The sequence below is a fragment of the Myotis brandtii genome, unplaced genomic scaffold (assembly GCF_000412655.1).
Source record: "Myotis brandtii unplaced genomic scaffold, ASM41265v1 scaffold582, whole genome shotgun sequence".
Lineage (NCBI taxonomy): Eukaryota > Metazoa > Chordata > Mammalia > Chiroptera > Vespertilionidae > Myotis > Myotis brandtii.
In genome coordinates, this window is record NW_005370187.1 from 1,352,378 (window position 1) to 1,373,563 (window position 21,186).

The 21,186-nt window shown below is 40.1% G+C and overlaps 1 protein-coding gene across 1 annotated transcript in view; it reads left to right on the forward strand.

The window, feature by feature from the left end:
- The window catches only part of SPAG17 (sperm associated antigen 17), a 133,081-nt gene that overhangs the window by 17,020 nt on the left and 94,875 nt on the right, over positions 1–21,186 (forward strand). The window contains exons 2-3 of the mRNA XM_014550113.1: positions 825–965; positions 1,541–1,624. Coding sequence (XP_014405599.1) covers positions 825–965; positions 1,541–1,624 — 225 coding nt within the window. The remainder of the gene's footprint in view (positions 1–824; positions 966–1,540; positions 1,625–21,186) is intronic.

A 21,186-nucleotide genomic window follows, 5' to 3' on the forward strand; every position in this document is an offset into this window, starting at 1 on the left:
GGTACATGCCCTTGACCGGAATCGAACCTGGGACCTTTCAGTCCGCAGGCCGACGCTCTATCCACTGAGCCAAACCGGTTTCGGCTGCGATTATATCTTAATGTATATTTTGTAACATATGAACCTACTGCTTTCCAACACCAAATTGGTTTTGGATAGCATTCTGGTGAAAGTGTGTCATTTTTAAAAGTTGTCTTCCTTAAAATAAAAGACCTACTTTCTCAAGAAAATTGTGTTTTTGTCAAGTGGCATGAAATTTGGCACAATACTGCCGCCTGGCGGCTACTTGAATCAGGAACCCACATAGGCTACATAAAGTCAACTGTTTTATTTTTAAATTTATTTTTATTGTTGCAAGTATTACAGATGGTCCCTTTTTCCCACCATTGGCCTCTTCCACCCTGCTCTCATACCCTACCCCAGGCCTTTCCCACACTATTGTCTGTCCATGGGCTATGCATATCCTATATAATCCTATATAATAAAGAGCTAATATGCTAATTAGACCAAACAGCAGAACAACCGTCCAGACATTCTTCTGGACGACGGTCCAGATGACTTTCCGGACCAAGCCAGAGCTTCCAGGGCCAGTCAAGGCTGTGAGGGGCTGCGAGGGCCGAGCCCCTTGCACAAATTTCATGCATCGGACCTCTAGTATGCAAATATATTCATTAGTTGATCTCTTCCCACCTGCTCCCCTCCCCCCCACCACCACCACCCTGTAAGATTTATGGAAATATTATTCTGTTTTTTAGTAGAAGCCATTGACACAGAAATACCCAGCCAGGAGTATTGAGAGTCTAATTCTTTTGGTTTTGTAACAGAAAGATTGGAAGGGCTCCATCGCTTTTGTTGTTGGAAACCAGGTTGAGGATGATCTTCTCATTCGAGCCCTCACCCTTGCTGTCCAGGTCCCTCAGCGGAGACTCTTCAGTATAATATCATGGCAAGACATTCTCCAGCAGGTACTGTCCTTCCCACTCCCTCGAAGATATTTTTTCTTAAAATAGTAGGATAAAATAATAAAATAAATAAAACTGTCATATTCTTGGGCTATTTGGTAAATTTTTGTGGATTATTTTAAACACTTAGCTAGAATAATTTGAATTGTTTCATCTGAAGTAATTATCTTTTGTCCATGAATATTGGTCATTCAACATTCATCCATTCAACAAAAATTTCTGAGGACTTACCTGGCTCCTGCTAGGTTATATGAGGAATTATTTAATGAAAGTTCAATAAAATAAAAGACAAAACTATGTAATGTTCCGGGAAGTCTAACTAGAAAGATTGAAGTCTACAGAGACTCATAGCTGTCAGAGGGGCCCAATAGCATAGTCCTGTCAGATGGCACATACTCATACAGTCACTGAGCGCTGACCACAGTGACTATAAATACTTCACCTTGTCCATGAATAGCTCTTCCTTGCTAGATTCCCAACCCCTCAAGCCACCTAGGTGTTTGAAAGTCACATATATCTATGTAATTGTTCTTTATGTATGCCTTTCTCACCATAGATGAATTTTAATTTTCTTACAGATTGAAGAAGCAAATGTACTATTTGGAACCACACCTAAAAAGTCAAAGCAACCTGCAGGCATTAGCTCTCCCTTATATTATGAGGTAGGTAGACATACTTATTGAAGATATTTTTATTTTAGAAAATGAGAATTGAAATAATAATCTTTTAGTCACTTTAATTCATTCTATGAAAACAAATCCCTGTTTCTCATTGGAGCTGTTTGTTCTTGGTGACGGGCACTTAAAAAATCTGCCGTCCTTTTAACTAAATTCCTCTCTGGGAATAAAATTGTCCCAGATTGTCTACACCATCACTGCATCCAACTGAACAATATAAATCAGAAATTTTTATATGCAAGAGTGTCTGGTTATACTTTCTCATGGTAATTATTGAATATGTGATATTATTTAAGGGGGTCATATTATTAGTGTATGAAAAGTATTCATTTCACCAAAGACATAATGTAAAAATGTCCCCCAAAATGTTTCCTGCACAGGACAGAGCCACCTCGAATGATTTTCTATCAGTTTGTGAACTTTGTGCACATTCTACATCCTACTTTTTAATCAATGTGAAAATGACAATAATCTTCAGATTAATGGTGCATTCCATTTCTAGCAGATGCTTAACACCAAAACCTGGCTTGGCTGACTAGTGGGTTTGTGCAAAGGACTTAGAACTCATACTCAGTACAAGAGGGTTTCCTTTCACTTTGCCTTGTTAATAACTAACTTACAGCTCACGAGAAACTATAAAAATCCAGCGATTAATTAGAATATCACTTAAAATTTATCAGGCACTGTTTTATGGCTCTGTAGACTAAAACACAAGGATTTTTGGATCTTTATAAGACAAACTTGTTTGGACTTTATTTCAGTGATGACTAGTAAAATTTTTATGTGTCTCGGGTCTTGGATGATTTCATAAAGGCCTCTGTAGCATTGCCTGAGTGCTATCTGAACAAGTTTCGTTGGGTTTATATGTGATTGACAATACCATGGATTTTATATTTTGACTCTTGCCACATTATCATGGGAAAGCTCTGTGCTGTTAGCATTAAATAACATATACTTACTATCTTTTGTTATGATGTTCTGAGTATGTGTGCTCTAGTTGGGACATTAAGTGATACCTAGATTTAAATCATTAGAAATTTTCTTCTGAAGTAGCTATAGAAACCCATGTCCAGTTCTTGACCCTGGGATCAAGGAGCTCCCCAAAGGACTCTTCCTTCTTCAAAAATGCTCAGTAAAAATCAGAGAGATGATACAGGCCAGTTTTGAAGTCTAATCTGGATAGCCATTTGACTGGGATGCGGGATCACACAGTGTCACAAATTCAGAGTTCAGTTGAAAAGCCATTTCTCTCCAATATAGGCCGTGACTCTTGGATGTGTATGCTTCACTCAGGGAGGTCCATTTCACATCTGGCTCTACCACATTCCTCCAGTGGAGCTTTTGGGCAATCAGCCTCCCATACCCTCTCACCTACCCTTTTTTTAATGGTTGCAGAAGAAAAGGGAAGCCGGATGAGCAGCACCACAGAGACTGAACCTTGGGTGCAGCAGATGAGCATTGATATCAGTGACTATAGCAAAAATGGATAAAGAACAAAAACAAATTCAGGCTCTTGGTCAGGTTAGCCAAGGACAGAATGCACATGTGGAGCAGAGGGGCCCATTTCCATCTCAGTCCCTCCACACTCAGGACCTGGTCAGGAACTCTGTCGCCTGGTACTTCATCCCAAGTGAATTAAAAAGCTGTGGGTGATGCCTACTGAGAGCCCTGAGGTAGCTGTGAGTGGCGACCATGAAAGAGGCCCAGAAGCTAAATTCTTCTGAGATCTCTGGGCTTTCAGGGCATGTGGACAGTCTGCTCCTGAGTCTATTTCTGCTGAATGTCCTGCATGGTCTATAGCAAGTGAACCCTTTGCCACAGGTGAACTCTTCAGGAGCCAGTGTAGGGAGTCTTATCTTTTCCTTCTCAAGGGAAACTGCAATGGGAAAGAATAGCTACTCTTACAAAATTGCTTATGTTGCATGGGAAAGTCACAGTGTTATTTCCTCTTAGACCTGCGTTTTTTTAGCGAGACCTCAAAATAGATATCATAAAGCCATGCACTTCCATTCCATTTACTCTACTTGTAGGATATTCTCATTGGCCTTAAATCAGAGCCTAGTCATTCTTACTTTAAACACAGTTCTAATCAATTTGGCTTTCTGGTTTCCTAGCTTGTGGTCAATTAGGAGGAGCAGCAAATTAAAGTGAAACTTCATTATGGTACAGTTCATCCACAAGTAGTAAAATAGTGTCAGAACCACATTACATATTTCCAATAACCACTTGGAATGTCTGGGCCTGCAAAGCCACATTCCTGAATGATGTGCTCAAGCTTTCGTTTGGATGGCTTGGTGTTGTGTACACTCCGCCTCATTTCTGAAATTGTGTAATTTCCCCTGAAACTTTAGAATTGCATCTAGCCATGATATTGTATATATCCGAGTCTTTATTTATAAATCTCAGTTTTTTGAAAACCTGCTTACATCTGTGCTAATGTAATTCCACAGAGACATGCATAATAACTATAGCCCATTTGTTCATTCACCTTCTCTTTTTGGAAATTGTGTTTTGCTCTTACAAGAGCTACTTCAAGGACTCATGTGGGAATAGGAAGAGAATAATCTTTTTTAGTCTCAGGAATGTTAGCTATTTATTTATTATATTATTATTTAACAATGATGGAGACATTGATGATCTCATGCACTGGCGTTACACATAACTACAAATTCTGGCATGTAATCCTTTTTGAGGATGTGGACACTTATGAAAATGAATACAGATATTTCCTGTATTATATAGTGACCAGTTTTACCAAACAGTGATATTGTACCAAATATGAAACAAGTATATTCTTATTCAAGCACTAGAGTCAAACACTATCTGGATAATGGAGGAGGGAATATGAATATTATAAAGACTCTGACCTCAGAAGCTTAAGAACTAGTTAAAAAGAAATAAAAGGAAAAAAATATAAGCCTGACACATAGTAGGTATTCAACAAATGTTTGTTAAATGAGTGAATAACTCAATGCAGAAAATAGTCAAGTCCATGAGGAACAGATGAAGTGTTATGGGCATTCCAAGGAAAAGGAGATTGCTATTAGCTAGGGTTGGGAGAGTTTTGTGGAGAAGATGGTATTGGCAGGACAAGGAAAGGGGTCCTGATAATTTTTATCTTTTAAATATATTATCCAAATTAATCCATATCACAATTCTAAAAGAAAATATAAATAACCTCATTTTACATATAGGGAAATGAACGCAAAGAGAATGTAGAAAGTCTACTAATTAGAAAACTGAAGAATTTGGATTTAATTGTAGTTAAATTCATTGCCTCAAGCTTTGCCATTTTTCCACAAACCCAGTACCCTTTCACTGGGCTCAGAGCTGTTCACCCTTGGGTGGGTAGGTCTTGGAATTCCAATGTGGCAGAGGACATTCTAAAAAAGGGGGAATAGTTCAAGCTAAGACATAGGAGTGGGAGAAGACTGATAATACATACTAAATTTGTAGTTACATGGTACAATATATACTAACTAGGAGAGGTAATCCTATGCCTATTTTAATTATAGCTTTAAAATCCTAAAGATGGAAAGCTATGAGAAAACATTTTAAACAGTGGGGAAAATCTATGCTTTAAGATTCATTCCTGGAGCTTAAATTTATTTTTGGAATATACACAAATATCTGTCTGTCCGTATATGTTTTACGGCCCACATAGAGAATCTGACCTGTTCATTTGCACGTATACTCATTCCTGAAATCAAAGATTACTTTCTTAAAAGTTTTAGATTCCACTCCTCCATAGTTTCCTTTATTTCATGATGGTGATCATTGCACCTCCCTACCTGGAAGGCCTCCATCCACACATGGACTGTGGTTTTTGTGCTTGTCTGTGACTTATTCAGAAAAGATAAATTAGGTTACCACAGAAACAAAACACCAAAAGCCTGCTGAAACAAAAATGGTCTATAAAAACAAAGATTTTTATGCCCTAGTTGGTGGCTCACTTGTTTAAAAAAAACAGTCAATTTTGTACAGTAAAGGACTAGGACAATCGTAAAGATTAATGATATAATGCAATTTTACAAATATGCAAATAATTTTCCTCTTTATATCTATCAATAAAAAAATAAAACCTTATGTTTTAACTGATATATTTTAATTAAGATATTTCTATGGCTCTTTCTACTGGGAGATCATTAAATATGGAAAGATTTTCTGTTACTAGATTTGAGAATAATGGACCATATGCAGTTAAAAATATAGGATGCAGATTTTACATCGTCAGATCTAATTAGTTTCACCACATTTTTAATATACTTTGCTATTACATTGAATTAGTATCCCCCTATGTAATAATTTCATATTTGATCCTTCTTCATGGGTGTATAACATGTTTCTCAGCTCTTTTCCCTAACATGTATACATAATAACTCACAAGTACGAGTACAGAATCTATTATAATCTGATTGGCACCCTTTTCCAGATTCCTAGTATAAAACTTATTTCTTAAACAGTGCCTCAAATTAACAGTCTACTCAATAAAATTTCAAGCCCTTATTTTTTTGGGGGGTGGCCCTTGTCAAAATGAAAAATGGGAAACTCATGCTTCAGAGATAGGAACAAATAATATGTGAAAACATTTAAGAGGTTTGAAGTTATTAAAATGGCAGATCTACTGGGAACAGAAGGAGCAGTATGTCATGGAAGAAATGAAGGAAAAGGGAGACAGGAAGCATTCTCCGGCCTTTTCAATCCTGCATTTTAAAACAAAACAAAACAAAATTCAGGAAGAATTGGAAGGTAGCCAACCTAATGCCGTTATTTCATAGAGCTTAGGGACACACCAGGAAATTACAGGCCAGTTAGTTTAACTTCACTTGTGGGGAAAGTATTAAAAACTGCTGCAGGAGATCAAGTAAAAGGATGCTTAGAAAAGCACAGCTTGATTAAGGCAAGCCTGGCCAACGTGGTTTTCGGAAAGGGAAGGTCATGTCTTAGGAACTTGTTGAAATTCTTTGAAGCTATTATGGCCAGTATAGTCTTCAAAGGGTACAGCGAGGCCCAGGATCTGTATATCTTTTTCGTTCCACACCAGCCCTTCAGGGATGCTTGCAGAACATGGCCCACTTCAGGGCCTCGGTGCTCCAGGATTAGAAACCGCTATCAAAATAGCAGAAAATAACCTCTGAAGGAACATTTTTAAAGCTGGAACCAATTAATACAATCTGATATTTATAAATGTAAAATAATGACTTGGAACAAAATTTAGGAATATTGAGCTATTACAAAGAAGTACTACGTTGGGACTATAAAAACAACCTAGGGTTATTGTGCCAAAATATGGGCTTTGGGAGCATTTCTCACCCAAAGAAGGGAAGATGAGAAATCAGAGGGGTAGAAAGAGTTATAAAGGGTTAGTTAGCAAGGATGGCAACCGAATGAATTTTGTCAAGATGGGGAAAAGAGCAGTACAATGTGTTAATGTCCTCAGCCTCCATGGAAGGAGGAGGACAGAGCAGCCCAGCAGAGAAGGTCAAGTCCAGGCTCATAACTGAGAGGCAGAAGGTCAGGGCTCTATTGGTTTAGGAATGGGCTCCCAGGGCTCGGAGCTCAAATGTTTGTCTCTCAGATCTGAAACTTGGAGTCCTGTTTTCAAAAAGCAGAGACAGGAATGGAGCAAGGTTCAGCTAATGAATAGCAGCCATCAGGTTAGAAGCCGGTGGTGAGATGCACTGATCAAAGCAGACTGCCTGGGTTCTAACTCTTGACTACTTCCTTGCTATGGAATCTCCAATAAGTTACATAACTCCACTGTATGTCAGTTTGCTCTTTGTAAAGTCAGCATTGTTGATAGTACCTACCTCATGAAGCTGTAGTGATGACTAAATGAGATAATAAATACGAAATACTTAGCCTACTACCTGGCATAGAGTAAGTGTCCAATTAAGTTTACCTATAATTAATAATATTAGTAATTAAATAATATTGAAATAATAATGATTAATATTATTTTAAAAATTCTACTGAGTCATGGTGAATGTTGGAGTTTTTCATGGAAACATGAAAGAACTAGAAACATCTATGACCAGGGTATTTTTATTGTGGTAAAAATACATGCATAAAATTTATCATCTTAAGTATTTCTAAGTATAGTTAGTAGTGCTAAATATATTCACATTGTTGGGCAATTAACCAGTCTCCACTTTTTCATCTTACAACAATAAAGACTTAAAAAAATAAAATTAAATTAAACTTGGTTTGCAGTCAGTTTAGAGAAAAATATTAGGTTTGTAGTACAGGTGTTATATAGCTTTGGCTAAATCATCAAGTGATAATCACTAAGGTTTAGGAAATGCTTTATTTGTATACATCCCACAAATATTTGAGTGCCTATTATACACCAAATCTATGGTTCAGTTTATCTTGGGGAATGAAACAGATTCCTTGCTGTCACAGAATTCACACTTGAATGAGGAAGGCAGGCTTTAAGCAAAAATTAAATATGAAAAAATATATAAAATTAGGAATTGAGATCATTGTTTTAAGTCAGGGAGAATCACAAGAAAAAAAATGTGTTGGAAATAAACTGATAACAAAGAGAGCCAGCTAAAGGGTAGGGAAAATATTCAGGCAGAGGAAACGGCATGTGCAGGAAGGGGAAGATTCATTCTTAGAAGAATGAAAAAGCCCACTGTACCTGGAACAAAAAGAGAGAGTGAGAAGAGAGAGGTGGGCTGAGGCCAGATCTACAGGGACTGGTAGGTCTTTGTTAAGAAAAAGTTTGCATTTTTACTTAATAGGAAATGGGAAGATATTAAGGTTTTTAAAGGGAGAAGGACACAAGCTGAGTAGTGTGTTTGTTTGTTTTTCAATATTTTCTTGCTGTTGGATGAAGAATAAATTGGGATGGGAGCAGGAGGCAGACATGGAAGTGAGGAGACCAGTTAGGAAGCCATGGGAGTATCCATGTCGAGAGAGAGCGAGCAGGCAGATTCAAAATATATTTAGGAAGAAGATGCTGATGTGAGATGTGAGGGGTGAGAGAGAAGAAGGTATCAGGAGTGACTCCAAAGTTCTGGCTTAAGAAACTGAGTGAAAACCTTATTGAACTGAAGGATGCTCTATTTAAAAATGACACATGGTTATGCAACGTAGTTTTATTTACTTTCAGCAAGTAAAGGGATTCCTATCCAAAGCTCTGCCACCCTGATTGACCACTATTTGCTCAATTACAGGTTGAGTTCAGTTGGCTACACTTACTGGGCTGGGTTCTGTCAAGCTCATCCTGTTTACAGCTGGTCTGCAAAATACTGGCTATATTGAACATCTATCGAGAATAGGGTTTAAAAGAATAGCCCAGACCCTTGAGACCCTTATTCTACCTAACAAAAATAATTTTGGACATAGAGAAAAGTAGAGAAGATTAAATTTGGAAGAAGTTTGGAAGTATACTTTGGGACCAGTTAAATTTGATGTCGAAAGATATCTAAGAGGAGATATCAAGAAGGAAGTCGGGATTTGTAGTTTTTCATTTTTTGTGTTCTTCTGTGCCTACCTCAGTGCTGGTACATGGTATGTATCAAAGAAGTATTGTTGTCTGGAAGAATCAACATATTAAAGGAGGACTAGTGAGAGTTACTGGTAAAGACTACAAAGAGTAGATAGACAGTAATCCCTTTCAACAACAGCAGTTCAGTAGTACTTCCTGGGAACTAGCCGTTTTGGCCCCTTCCATTTTCCCTTTATTGGTTCCATATTCTGTACAGTGGTTGTCTAACTGGCTGAAAACCCATTAGTTTACAATGAAATGTAGTTGGTTGCAGTTGTATGTGTGTACTTTGTGATACAAACATTTTTTTTTGCTGTAAATATAGGTCCAAAGGAGTTGGAAAACCAATGCATGAGAATCCTCTAAACCTACTCTGTGTTAATCATCCAATTGCATTTCCCTTTTTCAGTTGCTCACCTAACACTGGGCTAAGGGACAAAGCAGATACTCATCCCAGCCTGCTCCTCACTCAGCAGACATTTCACCGAGTTTCTTATCACATGCTGGATAATAGGCACAAGATTGAGTTGGACCTGGTGGTCTCTGCCCTCAAGAGCTCATAGTTAACAATCTTATAAAAATAGGTTTGCTTCATGCCATTGTATGACATTTTAATACCTTGTAGCAAGTCTGATATAGAAGTTGTATATTTAATGCCTGGTTGTAATTGAGTCTATTCTTCATTGAGCCCTGTGGCTGACCTCACTTAGTGTTCACAACTTTCAGCCAAAAGGGTAATGGCCCCCAGACAAGGGTATGTTGGAAAGAGGAGAATGGGAGGGGCAGGACACTCACCAAAACAGTCAAAAATGCAACAAAGATATGGGAGGCCTTGTTTCCTTAGAGGGAGAGAAAGTATAGCTGAAATTAAAATGTGGTAACAATTTTCATGCTTCTATATGTTTTTAATGTGATCTCTATTTCTGAAATTCTAACTCCTCAATCTTTGGTTGCAAGGAAAGGAAGAAGAAATACCAAACTAAAGCTGGGAGAATGGACTATTAGAGAAAAATTTGTTTGTATTTATTGGAGAGCTACTGTACATATTGAGTACTTAGTAAATATTAATTTGAATGGATGAATCTCAGATAGAGCTTTATGTACTAAAATCCATCCATTCTTCTATTTCACAAACATGATTGGCAAGAACAAAAACCCTCAAACCTTAGTAGCATGATAATGTAAGTTAACTGAAATATGGTCACTATATTGATTCAAGAAATATATAAACATATGTAAGTTTAGGAGTTTGAATCACAGGAAACCAACCTTACAAAAATTCTTACCAGAAAAAGTGAAATTGTTCAATAGACCACTTCCTTTAAAATTTCGTATTTCAGCTTCATACTTATTTGGGTTACATGTGAGTGAGGCCAACAGGATGCTCTGCATAGTGCCCTGTGCCACACCAAACAGTCCAAAACTAACAAATTTATCATTTCCTAATTTGCCTTTATCAAGAATTTTTATGGAAAAGACAAACTCATTTTGGCTCACTCACTCATCAGGAAATGTTTAATTAGATTATATTTATCAGAGGAAACACCTAATTATTTTAGTTATTTCAAGTCTTATAATGTTACCCTTCCATTTGCCTCTGGAATTGCAGAGAAGTAGGGCAGAGCCTATGACATGTGAGTCACAGGCATCACTGTCGGGTTCTGTGTCCTATAGGAGAAGCTAGTCTTGCATTGGATTCTCAAAGATTCATTTTAGGAATATGACTGAGAGGGGGGGAAAGGATGGATCCTATCTGAATGCAATGCAAGGGACAAATATATTACTTTTTGTAACTAATAAAATTTCAAGGATGACAGCAAATTTCTGATTTGCTTTTCCTCCAGTAAAATGTCTGCTTTGAATTACCCAGAAAAAATTATTCTTTCTGCCAACTTGTTTCAATTCCCTGCGTAAAACTATCTACAGAGCATTGTCAGAGGTTTCCCATAGAAGTTCATTTCAGATTTCTCAACCATTGGAGGAACACACACACACACACACACACACACACACACACTTTCCCCCCTTTTTGGAGCAGGCAAAGGAAAACGTACTGGATTGGTAAGGCTTGTGTATGGTGCTTTCCCTTTCTTTCTGAAAGCAGAGACAAGTATTAGTCATCAGATCGGGGGGAGGGAGAGTTTTTGGTCTCACCCGGGGCTGGTGTCCTGTTTTATGTATGCAGGCCCGCCCTGTGTGTAGGCGGAACCGGCAATAGCCGCGTGATGTGATTTAAGAGGTGCTGGAAATCCTGCCTGTCCAAAAATAGCCCCCGCACCAGCCTATTGAGTTCAGGCGCAGTGTCCATAAAACGCTGGTTTAAGTGAAATGAAACTGCCTTTTGCAGAATGTTAACCCATCATATCTCCTATCCTCTCAGCTTGAATCTACTTCTCAGAGATAAAAACTGGCCCTTGAAGTCATGCCCATAAGGGTGAAGGGTTAGCAAGGGCCAAGGCTTAAGGTAATGATGCAAGTCTCAGAAGCAATTCTGCACAACCATGAGTGTTGAAACTAAGCCCCTTCCATATTCATTCAGCCAGGCAGCCAGTCTTCTTTTCGAATCAATAGTTTATGGAACATGACATCTCACCCAGTCCTCTTTGCTGGGACCCTTAAACAAAACAAGAATAATAACTTATGTTTGGAAGATGTTTGTAGGAACACAAAACTTTTCACACACAATGTCAGATCTGATCCCAACAACAACCTGGTGAAGCTGACTTCCCTCTTACTATTCTCATGTGGCAAATGAGCAGAGTCTCAACTGCTTACCCACCACCCACAGCTAATCATGGCAGAGCCCATATTAGAACCCAGGCATTCTGACTCCAAAGTCAAGGTCATGCTCTTGGAGACACAGTTCCTATAGTCAAGCAGCTAACAATTGAGTTTAACCTGTTTAGCAATTTATCTAAACCAAAGAGCACAGCCCCGGGAGTTTTCTCCAGTGGTGTTATTGAGAAGGTGTTTCCCTTTGTCTTAAAGTTTCTGAAAGAACTGTTCCAAACGCCAGCTTCCGAGCACACATTGCCCTTGGAAATTTGAGTTAAGTTTTATCAGTCATTCCTCGGGCAAAAAAAAAAAAAAATCCCCACTTAGAATACTGACCACTTTGCACAAAATTTTAAAATACAACAAGAAAACAAATTAAATTAAGGTGCAATGTTCTCTAGAAGGCCTTGGGAGCTAGGGGTGTTTTGAGAGTAGTAGGAAGTGGGGCTAGACCTGATGCGGCATTAGGAAGAGATTGCGCAGTCCAGAACATCTATATCCAAGCTCATCGACTTGCTCCAAAACTGAACACACACATACACCTCTGTTCCTTCAGCCATTTGGATGAGCCACGGTTTTGTAATAACTCTAGCTCATTCCGTTTTAGTCATTGTAGCTCTAATTCACTTCTACCCTTTTCTCCCCAAGTGCAAAGTGCACCAAGCTAAATAGAATTATGTAAATTTCAGACTTAGACGTTTTCATTTATCAGCCAAATAGCCCCGTTCAAATGCCATTTCTTTTATGAAATCTTCTTGGAATTCCTTAGGCAAATTCATCTTGCTGTGTTATACCGTGGTGGTTTGTTTGTGTCTGCCTCCCGTACTTCCTAGTGAGTGGCATGAGCAGGAGAGGCGTGTGTTATTCATTCCCTAAAGACCCTGTGCTCTATGCTAGCAATTCCAAGCTATTTTGGTCACATTTCCCATCAGCTAAAAAAATAATTGAGCATTTATTCTATGTATGTTGTGTGTGTATACAGAGAGATAAAAATGTACGGGAATAGAAACAAATTACCAATATTATAGAGCATCCTCAAAAATAAAAACAAAAAAGGACAAAATAAGGATAAATATAGTCAGGAGCTCTAATATTTTCCCCATCCTGGTGGCTAGTCCTGTGCATGTGTTGGGCTGCATTGAAGACCAAAGCCACTGACTTTAGCACACAGGGGGAACAGAATAATGTTTGTGAAATGGCTAAAAGAATGAATGAATCCTGTCCTATATATACAGTCTTTGGGGCACATTCAGCACTTTCTGTGGCACCAGTCACTTCTTAAGTTAGTGAACTAGCACTTTGCTTTCCCAGTCTCTGAACCCACTGGCTTGGCGTGAGGAGGGCTGACTGATGTTACCCGCCATCGCAGTGCCTTTACAAGGGACACCTGCTCAATGTTTGTGAAGGTCTGCGCGATTTGTGTGCTAACTTTTTTTTATTTAATTCCAGTCTTCAACCTGGAAAACAGATATGGAAATGAGCAATTCTGTTAGCATAGAATAACAAAGAAGTTTAAAAAGTGCAGCGAGGACATAGAGCAATGCTTAAAGCTTTCTGAAGTTTTCAGGGAAAAGTTTTAGGAAAATGACTTAAAAATCGAATGGGGGATTTAGGAAGTAATGAAGGAGGGAGAATTCTGGGCAAAGGACTCAGTCCGTGCAAAATCAGGCAGACATAAGATGGCACAGTGTACCAAGGAAGTCTCAGCAGTGGGCATCCTCAAGTGCAGGCAGGAAAGTGGAAGGAGCAGCCAGCGGTGAGGCTGGACAGGTATGTCAAGGTCAGGTCATAGAGGTCTCAGTATGCTCTGCTAAGGAGTGAGCAGTTTGGTCCTGTGGGTATGGGAGCCATTGAGGAATGCACAGCTGGGAGTAATGTGAGGGGTGGAGCTATTAGAATTTGTGTGCAGGAAGAATTCTCTGGGAGGGTAGGGGGTGGTACTGTTAAAAACAGTTAATTGCTGTATAGCATTTCTATTGTACCTATAATTTATCAGCTGTTTTACTATAAAATAATACATGTTAATTTTTTAAAAATTGGAAAATATAGAAAGAGCATAGCCCATATAATGGTGGGTACTTAAAAAGTATCTGTAAAAAATTCCACCACTCAGAGTATGCTTCTTTCTAAACAATAGGAATTATATAATATATGCTTTCTATCATGTCATTTCCACATATGATGTTAGCCTATTTCTAAATCCATATTCAGTGTCTATATAATAGAAAGCATGTCTCTATTTAATAATTCATTTAACCAATCCCCCTTTGCTAAATTTAGACTATTTACTAATAGTTATAACCCTGATTGTTTCCTTATGAAAATTTTCAAGAAGTGGAATTACTAAGTCAAAGTATATAAATCTTTATAAAGCTCTTGACACAATGTCAAAATGCATTCGAGACAATTTGTGCCAATTTGCATCCCTTCTAATACTTCCAATTTAACCAGATCCTCTTCAACTGTGAATTTTTTATCTTAGTCAATTTGATAAGCAAAAATTGTAAGGTTGGGCCCCGGCCAGTGTGGCTCAGTTGGTTGGGTGTCATCCTGTGCACCAAAAGGTTGCCAGTTCGATATCTGGTCAGAGCACATGCCCAGGTTGTGGCTCAATCACCCAGTCAGGGTGCATGTGGGAGGCAGCTATTCGATGTTTCTCTCTCCTTATCCCTTCCTCTCTCTCTAAAAAATCAATTAAAAACATAAAAAAATTATAAGGTTAGATATTTAATCATATTTTTATTGTCTGTGTTTTGTGAGTATGGAATTTATTAAAGTTAAATGATTAGGTAATTTTGTTTTCAGATTTCTCCTGATAATGGGAGGGGACCCTTTATTGTCTAAATTCAGAATGGGGGATATTTGCTTTAAGTGATTTCAAACAGATTTAACATGCTGTGAGGCAATACAGAGAGAAAGAAGCCATCATCGGCCCTGCACAAACTCAAGGTGGACTGCAGATGAAGGGTGCACGTGCAAGACTGCTAATGAGGGCACATCTTATTAGCCTGCAGGAGGGGCCTCGACGGAAATGTCAGTGAGGCCCTGGCGGTGGGACCCAGGAAGAGTAATCTCAGATAAGGACATCTGGGAAGGGTTGATGCAGAGGCTCTTTGGTGTGAGCCCTTCCAATTTCTAACCTCTTATTGGCTCCTGTGTCAGTGTCCCTCAAAGTGGCACACATCAGTCACCTGGACAGCTCATTAAAATACAGTTCCAGATCCCAGCCACAGTGATGGGATCAGGGCATCTTCAGGGGGTCCAGGAACACACCTGTGAGCAAGTATCCAGGTACTTCTGAGTCTGCACTTGGAGAAACACAGCCACACCTCTGTCCACATGCTGCTCACAGGACCAGAAAAGGGTCCATCCTCCTCCATGATGAACTCGCCACCTGTCCTCTGCATCCCCCTCACCACCCACCCAGACTGGACTGTGGCTCTGCCTATTCTCACCCCTTCTCACATCTCCCAGAGTTCACCCATTCGTTCATTGTTTCTTTCATTTTTGAGCACTTGTGCTGGGCACTGTTCTGGGTGCTGGAGGGAGAGACATGAACCTGCCGTCAAGGGACTCTGTCAGTGGTGCTGCCTGCATGCCCACATCTTTGTCTACAGCTGCTGGGCAAATTAGAAAACCTCCCCTGACCACACATGCTTCTAGAGCTATGAGCAAATGGCAAACAAGCTGGAGGGAAAAGGAACAGAGTGCAAGCTCTGAAATACTCATTCAGGGGTTTGAGGTTTGCCATGGGTTACCAAGACATGGAATAAAGCCTGAGTTTTTGCTGCATATGAACAGTCACTGAAGATAAATAACACGCCAAGACTCTCAATGAGACCTCTGTGCAGCTGATGTCTTACCTGTTCTAAACTCTCTGTATCGTGTTACTTTCAAAGTTGTGCAGCTGATGTCTCTTAACCTGTTCTAAACTCTCTGTATCGTGTTACTTTCAAAGTGAAATCCAAATTCCTGTCATATGTCCTTCAAGCTGCTGGTGGCCTCACTCTTGGTTATCTCTCCAGTGTCAACTGTCCCTCAGATTTGGGGGTAGCATATTCCGCCACCTGTCAGAGCTATTGGGATTGAGGGTTCTGAGTCTCAGATCCTCACCAGGTCTCAGGAAAAGAGAAGTTCAGCTATATAAAGTTGAGGCAGCAAATAAGGATAAAATGAGTAAGCGTGCCAAGAATATTTAAACATAAAAATTTGAGCTAAAAAACTCTCCATCCCTCTAGTGAAGAAGAGGATTGGTAATGAAGACTGGGAAGGAGCGGAGATGCTAGGTGGGTGTCTAGTAGCATCAGCTAGGGGGTGAAAAGGCATATTGTGAGGCAACGGAATATGGTGACGAGGAGCAGGACCTGGAAGCAGATAGCCTAAGTTCAAATCCCATCTCTTCTACTTACTTGCTGTGTGATCGCCAGGCCTCCATTTTTTATTTATAAAATGGAGTAATAAAGAGCACCCACCTCAAAAGGAAGGTGAGAGTTAAAGGAGCTAGAATGTCTAAAGTGCAATCCTGAGATTATTTTAGTGCAACTGTTGGAACAATCCTCATCTGGCACATAGTGTGTGCTCTGTAACCATTGTGTGTCCTGAGAACCTACTCCTACCTGCAGTCTACTCCCAGAGCTCGATAGCTCTGGCTATAAACATTTGAGAACACTTTCAAGCCAAACAATCAGTAACCCTAAATACACCATTCTAATATTTGTTAAATGAGTGAATATACTGTATATGTACATATGTTGGGGATTCTGTGAAGGGACTTAAAAGAAGAATCAGATAAGAACCTGAACTTCCCAGCTCCTGAAGGAGACAACCTGTGTATACAAATATTTCCAATATGAGAGAGTTAAATCCCTTTGGAAAGATTTGAAAAGTTGTTGGGTTGTTCAGTTGTAGCGTTCACTACAAGCTAAAAGGACTAAGAAGGACTTCAGACAGGTGGGAACATCTAGGGACTAAGGAAAAGATCTGATCTAAGAAAAAAGATTGTAAGAAAAAAGACTGCCAAGAAAAGAGTTGAGTGTTGCTCATCAATACACATCTAAAGCTAAAATACCTCTGACCTTTCTAGGTAACTACAGGCCTGGTGCACGAAATTTGTGCACTGGGGGGGGGGGGGCCCTCAGCCCGGCCTGTGCCCTCTTGCAGGTTGCGGCTCCATCCAGGAGCCTGGCTTCTGGTTGAGCAACACTCCCCCTGTGGGAGCACACCTGTGCCCTCCTGCAGGTTGCGGCTCCATCCGGGAGCCCAGCTTCTGGTTGAGCAACACTCCCCCTGTGGGAGCACACTGACCACCAGGGGGCAGCTCCAGCATTGAGCGTCTGCCCCCTGGTGATCAGTGCGTGTCATAGCGACCAGTCATTCCGCCGTTTGGTCGATTTCAATATTAGCCTACTATTATATAGGATTCTTCCATAGGTTATCACATTCAGCTCTATGTGCCTTTATGCATTTCTCTGGTATACAAAAAACTAACATGCTACTTAATTAACAAGAGAAGTTTAGCTTTTTCCTTCTTTGGAAGAGTAATCCCAACAAATGTTTCTCAAGTAGAGGCCTGTGCTTTTTGACATAGCATGTTAGATGCTCAAAATGCTCATCTCCCTTGGGAAATCCATCACATTTCAAATTACACATGTCTGTTAAAGCACAGATCTGTTCTACCTGCCCTGTATTTATTATTGTTGCTTCTGAAACTTCCTTACAGCCCCAAAGAGGTCTTAATCCCTGTCAAATGCTATTACGTTACCAACTTTTATGTAGTCTTGAAAGGGGCTGTTTATTTAGTTTCGGTGACTCCTTGTTACTGCCAAATATTATTTCATTTCAGCACAGATGTAAGAGGTCCAATGACTGGAATTATTTTACAGCCTTGACATTGTCGAGAGATGGATACCAGTTTAATTATGGACAGCTGAAAATGATCTAGGAGTCACCTGCTCGGGAAATTCATCATCATTACAAACTTCTCACCAAGCTGCAGTCTGAGCACTTGCATAACGTTCCATTGGTGTTAGGCAGACAGTATGATCTATATGGAGCCTGTATCTTCAGCCACCTTTACATTTATGTACAGACAGCTTAACATTGCTTGATTATTTTCTTTTCCTTTGCTCGAAGTGAGGAAACATGTTTCCGTCATTCCCATTCTCCCCCACCTCCTTTTCAGTCTCCATTGCCTTCCCCCACTGCTACCCTCCCCTCCCAGCTGTTTTCCCAATTATGCCTTGTTAGAAATTATTCATTGCTTAGAGAATGTGAGTTGTATAGACTAGACCTGTAAAGGATCAAGTAATGCAAAGACTGCAGTATAGCTGGCACTCAGTAAATGCAGAAGGAATGAAGGAGGGACGAAAGTGGGAGGTACAAAGGTACAGGAGAGGAGGCTGTGAACTGCAGACCACTCTTCACACAATTCCTCTGTCTCAGTTTAGAAGAAATTAAGAAGAGCAAACTGCCTCCTTCTCTACTCTCCTATTTCACGGTGCACCATAACAAAATACGTTCCTACACTTTCTCTTTTTCTCTCTGCTTTCCCCAAAGGGATCCTGATTGTCCTTGTTAGAGTACAGAGAGGGTTAAGTGAAAGGAGAAGCCATGGTCACCCCAGCTGATAATAAATTCGGGTCACACTGTCTTGCCTGTCCGGGTGCACTTCACTCCATTCCTTTTCTCTCTCCTCCACTTCTGTCCTGGCTGTGAGGCTAGTAACCCTAAGAGCTCATTTCAGTGAGGGTTTACGGTGCGTATGTTACGTACCACACAGGTCTTTTTATGTGTTATTTCATTCCATTCTCAAGGCAGTCTTATGAGATCAGCAGTATTTGTGTGTTTTTTCTGTAGATCAGTGGTTCTCCACCAGGGATGATTCTGTCCCAGGGAACATTTGTCAATGTTTGACGATAGCATTGGTGTTCAGAGCTGTAGAAGCCAGGGGTGCGCTAAACATGCTGAGATGCGCAGGATGACCTCCTACAAACAGAGAATGTCCTGCTCAAAATGTCAATGGTGATGCTGTTAGGAAACCCTGCTGTAGATGACAAAGCTGAGGTTGAAAGGGAGTAGCAACTTGCCCTGGCTCCCAGTGGCATTTTCGAGGACTGGAATATAAATCAGCCTCGCTTCTGCATGATGCTGCGCACAGGTAGCCATGGCTCCAGAGCCTCTTTATTGTCCCTGTACCACACGTGCTCTAGTTCCCAGCATGCAGCCTCCCATGTGAGGCACCTCCATGTCTGTGGTCCTTCTCAGTCATTGGCAAATCCGGCTTTTTCCTCAAATGTGCAGAATCAGGCTCATCTGATTCAGGTTCTTTGCTCTAAACATTGAAAATGTTATAACACACATTGGGGCATAGTTCCTCTGGTTTTTAATATTATGGGCAAATATAACATATAATAGCAGAATTCACAAATAAATAATGATGCTACCTAAATAACGAACTTGCGGGGCATAGTTCCTCTGGTTTTTAATATTATGGGCAGATATATCATAGCAGAATGCACAAATAAATAATGATGCTACCTAAATAACGAACTTGAAAGATGGCTCATATATTACCCACTCTACTTTGATGAATAAATTATGCAGATTTAATCTGACAGGTGTTTAATGATAAACATAATACCTTCTGTTCTGCAGGATAATTAGGGAGAAATGGTAAATAGCAGAATTACTTTTAAGGTGCCGATCAAAAATGTTAGTAGTATTCTTCTCTTACTACTAATTCTTCAATATCCTCAAGCTAAGTTTTGATGGTGTTTTTAGATACTGAGTATCTTTTAATAATTATCCCAAAGGCAGCTGCGCACATAAACACAATAATCTGTGCATACATGTACACAGACACTTGTGCACAGATGTGGGTATGTGTACATGTCACACGTGTGTGTGTCAAAACACTTTTTTCTCAGCTCTGTGCTAGTCTAGACTGAGTTAAAGTTATGGATTCTGCTCCGGTTTACTGAGGTCTTTCTGTGTCTAAACCAACCCTAAGTCATGGATCTAAGAATAATGGGTTAAATATGAACTTATATTTTGCGCATTAATTCAACTACTGTGCAAACACCATGGACACCCTCCATGGAGGACCCTGAAACCAGATTATTTTTAGGAGAACTGGTGGCTATTTGGAGCTTCTGTAGAGAAAGTCTTTCTTCATCCCATCGCTCTCCATCACCCCTCCCTTCTCTGCCCCACACAACTACATCTTTCCTCCTCCATCACCTCTTTCCCAAGACCTGTTCCAGACAAGAGAACTGCAGATCTGAAGTCTTCACTCTTCCTCAGAACTCACCTGGATTAAACATGCATCCTATATATATACATACATATATAAGCATGTGCACATATATGTTTATACATATACACACTTGCACGCATATACCCATTGGGTTTCTAATATGTGGGGCAATTCTAAGTGTTTGTCCAGGCAGATGCTGTGCTTACTGCTAATGTGGGGAGGAACCACCGGGAGGGGGGATGGAAGAGGGGAAGGGAGGGCACAAGTGTCTGTGGGTGGGCCTGACACTCAGGCAAGGAAAGAATTTGGCTCATTTGCTCTATTTTTGTTGGATTAGATCATTAGATAATATATATGGCCTAAGTCTTTGAGCCAAGTAAGTGATAAAGAGGGAAATATTTTTATTTCTTAGTGTGCTCAAAATCATAAACTTTTTAACAGGAAAAGGACATCTACCTCAAACTAGGATCTTCATTCAGCGCAGCCTCCACTGCACTCTCTGAGCTAAATTTTCTCCTACAGCCCTCTTTCCTGGCCTAGAACACCTCCGGAAGCCCGGCCTGCCCTCCACCCAGCCCTGGCAGGCCCCTTGGCCTGGCCTGAGTAGGTCCAGGAGACACATACAGGCTTCGCCTGGCAACAGTTCTTCTCCATTTTAATGAGTCTCATTTGCCCATAGGACTCTCTCTCTCTCTTTTTTTAGTTTCTGACTCATGCCAGGCTAATTTATTTGGTTTTTTGGTTTAATGAACACCCAGGTTTTTTTAAAACCCACTTAGGACTGTTTTTCTGCCTAATTCTAAAAGCCTGGATTTTTGTCCACAATTATTCCCCACCCCTGACTGGCTCACTGCTCCCATTTTCTCTTGTAGCCTTCATCTTCCCAACACCTACAGCCCTTGTCAGTTTGCTTCCTAGTGTGCGCGCGCACACGCACACACATGCACACACTCAAACACATAGATACACACATGCGGATACACAAAGGAACACTGGTACACACATTTACATTGATGAGAT